This window comes from Equus caballus, chromosome 17, assembly GCF_041296265.1.
Source record: "Equus caballus isolate H_3958 breed thoroughbred chromosome 17, TB-T2T, whole genome shotgun sequence".
Classification (NCBI taxonomy): domain Eukaryota; kingdom Metazoa; phylum Chordata; class Mammalia; order Perissodactyla; family Equidae; genus Equus; species Equus caballus.
Window position 1 is genome coordinate 48167845 of NC_091700.1, and position 8861 is coordinate 48176705.

At 44.7% G+C, this 8861-nt stretch overlaps 1 protein-coding gene across 1 annotated transcript in view; it reads right to left on the bottom strand.

The window, feature by feature from the left end:
* Positions 1 to 5471, bottom strand: part of TNFSF11 (TNF superfamily member 11) — a 31550-nt gene extending 26079 nt beyond the window's left edge. The window contains exon 1 of the mRNA XM_014732051.3: positions 5002 to 5471. Coding sequence (XP_014587537.2) covers positions 5002 to 5223 — 222 coding nt within the window. The 5' untranslated portion in view covers positions 5224 to 5471. The remainder of the gene's footprint in view (positions 1 to 5001) is intronic.
* Positions 5472 to 8861: the final 3390 nt, after the last annotated feature.

Consider the following 8861-nt stretch of genomic DNA (forward strand, 5'->3'; position numbering starts at 1 on the left):
TAAAATAATTAGTACAAATCAGAATTTGTGAGTTTTTACATAAGGAAAGCTTTAAATCACATACTTTAAAAAATAAGCAAACTTATGCCAAGGTTTCCCACAAAACCAGAGAAGCCTGGGCAACTGATATGAAGGGTCCTTGGGTTCAGACCTCAAGAAAGAAGAATCAAGCACAGGCCTCCTCCGCTGGCTCACCACCCGAAAACTGCTGAGCTGAAGGAACAATGTGGTGTCAGTGGGGAAATGCCTGGGGACCCTAAACTTGGTTAAGCTCACGTTCTGCTGACAAGCTAAGCATCATCTAACAGCAACAGCAGTCCTGAATACTCTCACTCGTGAATGTGTAGTCCAAACGCCTGCAGCCTCAGGGGCTCACCAGGAGCTTGTTAGAAATGCAGCATCTCCGGTCCCACCCAGGCACAGTGCCTGGGAATCTGCATTCTAACTAGACCCAGGTGATTCTGAGGCACATCAAAGTTTGAGAAGTAATGCTTTCAACTATCCAGTATACAAATGTAGATTTTCTGCTCTTAAAAGGACTCCAAATTTCCTTCGAGGCCAATTTTAAAAATGTGTTCACAAGAAACACCAATTAGTAGAAAAATACTGCAACACTTAATAACGGTTAATGATCTGATGCAAAGAAATATAATGCAAAGATTTCGCCCGCTCTCTTGGAAAAGATGTCCATGCCCAGATCCCACCTCTGGCCAATTTAATAAACACCCCTAAGGGTGGGGGCCAACTGAAATCTCCCGAGTGCCTCGAATGTGCAGCTAAGAATCACTGTTTCAGAAGGTAATATTCGAGCTAAAACATCCATAAAATGTCACCAATTGTCTTCCCAAAAGAAATCATGAATGCCCGCCATAATTAATTTTGATATACTCATTTATTTTGTTTCCTTAAGGATCATATGTTAGAAATTTCTTTTTAATCTACAACCAAATGTCTTTCTGGTTCCAATGCTCTTGTAGCTCTCCTTTCCTGAAAAAGGGACACCAGGAGAAAAGGGAGGAGCAGAGGTGTGGCGATGTGGGGCCAACCACCCCCCCCCCCCCCCCCCCACCAACCACACACACCGAGCCGGTGCTCCTGTGGTCTCTGCACTGGAGGAGCTGCAGGGCAGGGACTGGGATTGGTGCTGCACACTCCACAAATGCTCATGGAGTGACTGATTGAATGTATCTCCTACCCCACAACCTATCTCCTGACACACAGTCTGGAGACAGAATTTGCATGACTGGAAAATTATACTCCCTAGTCTATTTTCCCTGCTGATTAGATAACCTACATGTTAATAATAATTTACGTGTTAACTAGAAATAGATATATTTCTAGCATTGCAAATTACCTGAAAAGCTTTTGCAGTAAATTAAACATGCCAGGCACTGGGCTAGATGCTGCGAATAAGATAGTGAGCAAAACAGGCAGTTCTTAGCTTCACGGAACTTACACTCGACAGAGGAACACAGAAACGCATCAAAAAATCACAAGCTGAGTTACAAATGAATTCATTGTATCTAGAAATATCTGAAAACATTAAATAAATCTTGAATATCTGGTTTAAAACTGACTTTTAAAATGCATTTGTCAGATGATGTAGTTCGTATGAAATGAACTCGGACATTTTTTTTTTTGAAACTTCCTTGAAACTTTATCATTTGCAGGGTTAAATGAGGCAGGATGCTTGACATTTGTCTACTTCGTTATCTGTTTTTTCAAACAGGCAACCTGCACACACCTACATCAGATTTTCAGTAGTGACTGCTCTCTTGTTTGGGTAACAAACAGCCAGGGAGGTTGGGGTGCATATTGGGGAGCTGGGGGGGCAGGAGTTAAAAGGGAAATAGAGCTCGAGTTTTCTGAAAAGCTTATCTTGTAGCTAAGCTCTAAACTTTGAATATGGTTATGTGGATGTTAAAAAAAAAAAAACATGCACATAAATTTTACAAGAACTTTTTGGAAGGTTTTTTTTTTTCCTCTGTAAACCGAAGTATGCATACTATGTGGTAAATATATAGCACAAGCCACACGCTGTTTTTTCTTCGGCAAGGTTGGGGGGGAAAGCCGATCTGCACTGGATCTACTATTTTTCTTTTTTAAACCTAGGCACAGGCCATCTGCAAACATTCAGGAGGCTGATTCATTTTTAACTATTCAGACATGAGTTAAGGAGGAAAAAAATTTCTTAAAAGTCACTGTAATTTTTACACTATTCTGGGCATTCTTTTAAATGCACTTAAAACTAAATTAAACTGCTTTTTCTTGAGGATTTGCATAGCTTCCCCCGTCTTCCCCCCACCCCCTTTAAACAAAAACAATAAAACTGTCTCCTTTCCTCATTTTTTTACAGTAAACTGCAAATATGTTACCTGATACTAGACAATTTCATTCTAATTCAAATGCATTCAGAAACCCCAAGTAGTTGATCCACAACTTTAGTGGAAATCAAAAAGTTCTCTCTTATTTGGTACCAAGTTCTAAGCCAAAGGAGCTGATATGAAAATATCAAATCAGTGACAGGTCAAATTGAGTCTATTCTCTTAGCTAGATCTGTGAAAGAAGGCCTCCACATATGTAAAAGTGGAAAGAATTGTAGAGCAAACCCCTAAGTATCCATCACGGAGCTTCAACAATTACCACACATGGCCAATCTTGTTTCATGTATAGGCAACCGCCTCCCTACCCCCAACCCTCCCCTCCTATTATTTTGAAACAAATTCCAGACATCACAGCATTTCATTTGTAACTACTTCAGAATGTAACTAAATGATTAGGACTCCTTCAGGCATCAAATATAGACACCCTACTCAGTAAAATGCAACCAGATCTAGTGGTGTGTTCCTATGAACACACTGCTCCTAATACTATTTCCTTATTGAAGGAGATGACCTTTTAAAAGTGCAGTGCAAAACTGGGTTCAGAGTAATGGCTAATATATTTTGCATAAGTCTTAGAGAAACCCAATTTTCATGCATTTGGGAAAGTTGTATCCAGAAATCCGATGACATTAAATTCTCCAAATGAAAACTTTCTAGCTAGGCTTACTAACTTGCATGTTTACTTCAGAAAAAGATTTTGAGAGTTTCATGATTATCCATGTGACATCAACCACTAAGTTATGCTAAGTGACCATCTGAAGGCTAGATCTCTCAGCCAGCCAGACCATTGATATCAAGAACTCCTAAGGAGAAGCTGAACAACTGTAATAAGAGCTCAGCAGGTCACTCTTTCCTCCAAGGCCACACGGATTTCCATTGTTCCTGCCAAGCAAGCTGCCCCAGACCCCTAGAACTCATTGATTCCTTACTATTCTTTTAATACTGAACATTCACTTCACTATTACTGCTATGAAAATGCCATATCCCGAAGGTGGTAGAAAAGATAGTAGAGAAGTACTACATCTTCTGTCTCTTTTCTGAATGCTGCTCTCTTCTTTGACTAGGAATTTTAATTCTCTTGTTGTAGGCCCCTCTGTTACCTGGTACCATGCCATGCACACAGTAGGTGGACATTGTATGTTGAATAAATCATTTTTAACTCACATTCCACAGCATTTAATAGGGTCATGAGCAATGCAGGCACTGAATGCACAAGCATTAAATGGAGGGAAAAACAACATGCTGGATGGGAAAATGGATAAACCACTCGTTCTTGACTGCACCAGACTCCAGTGAGAGAAAAACCTTCCTCCCTTTCATATAGATTTGTGTGATCTATGTTGCAAGTAAACCACTCAAAAATTGTCTTTTTAGAAAAAAAATCTCTCAATAGGTAAAGATTATGTATATTAATATACAAATACAAATTTTCCAAAGTATTGTTCATTGTATTTCTAGCTTTGTTTTCGTAGATAATCGAACTAGTTCTATAAAAAGCAAATTAGTGGATAATGAATATTTAACAACGAGTCTATGATTACAAGTAATGAAGTTCAAGAGTGGTGCATGCCGAAAACCCATACAACCCAAGCAATGCCACGTTTTGATGCATCCAGTTTGGTTTAGTAATCACCTTTGAATCTGAAAACCAATGAAGTCCAAACCCAACTCTCTTTTCCCATAAAAAAAAAAAATGCACAGTCAGCCCCCCACTTCCTCTGAGAAAGAGTTCAAGGCACCAGACAAGAATATTTGAATGAATCCAACCAACTGCACTGCAATTTCCAAGAAAACACAAGAGCATAAACCACCAGAAAGCATAATATTACAAATTTACCCCTTCCTTTCTACTATCTCTCTGCAGTTCTGAGCCGCCTTCCTTACTCGCTAGTTTGTAGCGAGGCTGTGCCGGGAGAGAACTTCAGCCCCGGCACACACACACCTTGCTTCCTTCCTCCGCCCACCTCTGTGAGAAGGCACGTGGGCCCTTCTTCCTTCTTTCACCCCGCGCAAGCGGAGCCCCTGTCCTAAGACCAGGCTTCTCTGGTCGCGCTCTGTCCTTTGGCCATCTGGCGACTTGAGCATCACCACTGGTGCTCCGACAGCGCACGCACCTTCCCCTGGGCGCGCCCCTCAAACCCTGTGGCCCGGAGCATCCCTGCAAACAGCCAGCCCCAGACACCAAAATCCTCCAAGGGGTGGACGGGAGGGAAAGGGTGGATGCCTAAATGAAGGCGCTTGAATCTTTTTCCTAACTGGACGTCAGTTAATTCTTAGCTTCAAGTGAGAACTGGAAGGGGAGGGAAAGTGGGCAATCAGTTCCAGAAGAGGTGAGCGGCCAATGCTGTCTCACCGGGGGAAATTCAAACGCACCAGGCGGGGCGAGCCCGGCTCAGCGCGCTGCGGGAAGGGGGCGTGCGCGGAGCCCAGAGGCGAGCGCGCGGACCCGGGCCGGGCTGTCCCCGAGCCGGACGCTCCCTCTTTAGGGTCACTTTGCCTTCCTGAAGATGCAAGGTCTGGGGAGCGAAGCCGAGCGGCCAGCCTCAGTTTCCCACGAGCGCGGGAGGCCGGCGGTGGGGGCGCCGCGCCCGCGCGCCCCGGGGAGGCGGGCACTCACCTGCGCTCTGAAGTAGAGGAACAGGGCGACGCTACAGACGACCTGGCCCAGCCCCAGCCCCAGGAGGGCCACGAACATGGAGCGCGAGGCGGCGGCGGGCTGGGGGGCCGAGGGCGGCGCGGGCGGCGGCGGGGGCAGGGGACCCTCGTGCGGGGCGCCCCCGCCGCCCATCTCCTCGGTGCCGCGCAGGTACTTGCTGTAGTCGCGGCTGGCGCGGCGCATGGCGCTCGGCCCGCTGGCTCGGCCGCTCGCCTCCGTCCCTCGCTCCGTCCCTTGCTCGTCTGCCCGCCGCCAACTCCAAAGGCAGGAGCGGCGCGGGGCCAGGCGGGCCTCGACGTGGGGCGCTCCGAGCGGGCAGGGCTCCCGGGCGCGGGCGAGCGGGCAGGGCGCCCGGCCGCCCCAACTCTTATAAACCTCTTCGAGAGGGCTGGCCTCCGGAGCCAATCAGCCCGGGGCGAGGCTGCCTCTTCCACTCCCACCTCTGGCTCCCCTTCCTTCCTTTCGCCCTCCCTCTCTTTCTTACTGTCTCGCTCAACGGTCTCCTCCCCATCGGGGCCCTCAGAGGAGGAGGCTGTGGGTTGTTCCAGTGGTTCCAGACGCCGCTGGGCCATCCTCAGCTGCCTTTGTGGAGGTCAAAGAGATGGGCTGGGGGAGGTGCAGATGAGTGCCTTGGTAAAGGAGAAAGGTGACCTCACATACATCCCTCGGGCGGGCAGCTCGCATCCCTGAGCCTCAGTTTCCCTTATAGGGTTTAGAAAGTTGGACTTGGTGATCTCTGAAGGCCCCTCCTATCTGCCTCTTCCCCCATACACCCTCCCCTCCAAAAAATTCAGCATCCTCCGGGATCCTGAAGGTGCAGCCTCTATCACGGTTCCAATTTTAGGTTCCGAATTAAGTATTTGGGCAGTCTTAGAAAATTCCAGAACCGCTTTCCCAAATCCCTGGTTCTACACCCTCAAAGTCGCTTTGAGTGAGGCAGGTTTTGAATGTGGCAGAGGAGGGCCAATAGGCACCACTTCTGGCTTTCTAAAAAAACGGTACCGAGAGAAGGGTAGGACCCAGCAGCTTCACATAGAGGACCGTATGCTACATTCCTACAGAGTTCGCCGTAGGGCATTCCTACTGCTGGGCGGTTTTCCTTCAGTACCCCAAACGTGAGAGGGGTGTACACCCAGATGCAGGCGACCCAGGAGACCTCATCCAACTGTCAATCAGGTAAGAGGGATGTTAAACGAAGTTGAGGTGCAGGTAAATGCTAGTTTCGTTATTAACGAAAACTTTCCACGGCTGTTAAGAAGCCTCTGCTCAGAATTGTGCCCCTTAGTGAGAAGAGGAAAATGTGGACTTTGCTCACCGATTCTGATACATTTTCAGCTGGAAGAAAGGCAGGTGCTGGCCAATTTAAACACCTATAAAAACTTAAGATAGTTCCACTCTTTATTAATACTTTTTAATTTTGCATCCTCTTTCTGCATAGTTCTGTAATAGGCACTTCCATACGCAAGATTTCTCACAAATGACACATCTTCGAATTGTTAAAGCTTGTGTTCCAAATGAAAACTTAGAAATCAGTACATGTTGAAAACGATCAACCAGGTTGGATTTTAAAGCACCTGAACAAATGAATGACTTGTTCAAATTCAAAAAGGCTTTTAGCATGTCTATGTGTATGTATATCAAGTTTGATAGGGAAAAAAGCAATTTCAAACTCCAAGGTGGAAACAATTAAGGTTAATCTGCTTCCCGCAGTCCTGGGTCTCTTCCTGCTTTTTGTTTGTTAACTTTGGGAAGTAGATGTTATTTTCCTCTTCTTCCTTTTCTTCCTCCTTCTTCTTTTGGGAAACAATTCTATATTGCATCCTTTTTATAAATCTTTATTAGGATGAAAGATTTTTAGAATGTATTATAGCAAGAGAACCCACAATGACTTTCTTGTAGTTCTTTCCATTCTTTTTCAATATTTTATATATGTTTTTTATGCCTTGACTTCTCGATCTTCAGATTACAAGAAGGTTACTTAAATCTCTGGATCATGTTAAGGTATGTTTGACCCAGTAGCTTCATATATAGGACTGTATATGACATTCCTACAGAATTCCTCATCTGACAGTCCTACTGCTTGGCAGTTACTTTCCTTTAGAGCCCTAAAGATGTCATCCCATTGTATGCCGGCATCCATAGGCTAGAGTGGAAACTCCACTGTCTGTCTGCTTGTTGGCCCTTCCAAGGTCACCTTTCTGGCCTATTTATTTCCTTATTCATCTGTCTACGTTCCACTGCTAATGCATAAACCCCATATGTTCAAGGACTTTATTGTATTATTCACCTCTATATCCCCATTTCCCAGCAAGTGCATGGTAAATATGTGTTGAATAAAAAATGATTGAAGGGGACTGGCCCCATGGCTGAGTGGTTAAGTTCGCATGCTCCGCTGCAGGTGGCCCAGTCTTTCGTTGGTTCGAATCCTGGGCGTGGACATGGCATTGCTCATCAAACCACGCTGAGGCAGCGTCCCACATGCCACAACTAGAAGGACCCATAACGATGAATATACAACTATGTACCGGGGGGCTTTGGGGAGAAAAAGGAAAAAAATAAAATCTTTAGGAAAAAAAAAAATGATTGAAGGAATCCACAGAGGCCCTGCCTCTATCACAGTCCACGCTACACTGTTTCTGGCCTAAATTAGTCACGCCCCCAGCTGACCCCACTACTTCCAGTCTTGCTTGCCCCTGAACAGTTCTGTACACGGATCAGGATTTCCTTTTAAAGCAAAAAGATATATCACTTCCAAGCTTTCAATGGCTTGTATGTATTGTTGGTATAAAGTCCAAACTCTTAAGATAAAAACTTCAAATGGTCCTTCACAATCTGGCTCAAGACTCCTTTTCTATATCAGCTTCAAATACTACCCCTAGCTGTCGTATATTTCTCTCCCATCTCCGCACACCTGGATGCCTTCCTTACTCCTCCTTCCCCTCTCAGCTCAAATGTCGCTTCTCCAGAAGTCCTTCTCTGTTCCCCAAACCCAAGGTGGCTCCCTTTGTTTTATGCTCTGATAGCACCCTTGTCTTCTCCTATGGTGACACTCTTGCATCCATTCATTCACCCTACAGATATACTAGTGGCACCCACTATCTACCAAGCACTGAGCTGGATCCTAGCGATGGAGTGGTGATCAAGATGAACTTGGGGCTTACACTCTAGTGGGAACAAAACATTGACAAAATAATCACACAGATAATTAATTAAAACTGTGATGCGTGCTATGTGAATCGTGATGAAGGCAAAGTGCATGCACAATAAGATCATTAAAATAATAGTCAGGCCCTATTCTCTTCCCATTCTAGGGAGTCAGAGAAGGCTTCTTGGGCAAAGATATGATTAAAACTAACCCAAGTAATAGCTAACCAGGGAGAAAGTGACCAGGGGGCTATCTTAAGTAGAGGACGATTATGTTATAATTATTTGTTTAGTATATCTTCCTGATTGGGGATGTCTGTCTTATTTACTGTGAATTCATTAATATATTTATTATTATCTAAATCTTCAGTTAACCAGTTAATTCATTAACAAAATCACAAAATAATAAAGTCAAAGCCCTAGTAAGCTAATATGTATTAAGAGATGCCAAGACCAACACCACAATTAAATATTCAAGTTTATGTCAACACTCAGCTACAAACAACACAATGATTAAATCAACATTTCTCACACTGTGTTTCCTGGTACTGTACCCTGGTGTATAAAGCTGGATTCTTTTGCACCCACATGACAATTTATTGGTTCATGTAGTTTAAAAATGTAGTGTTAGGTCTAGAGTCAGGTATGGCTGGATACAGGCCTGAATCAAATGCCTT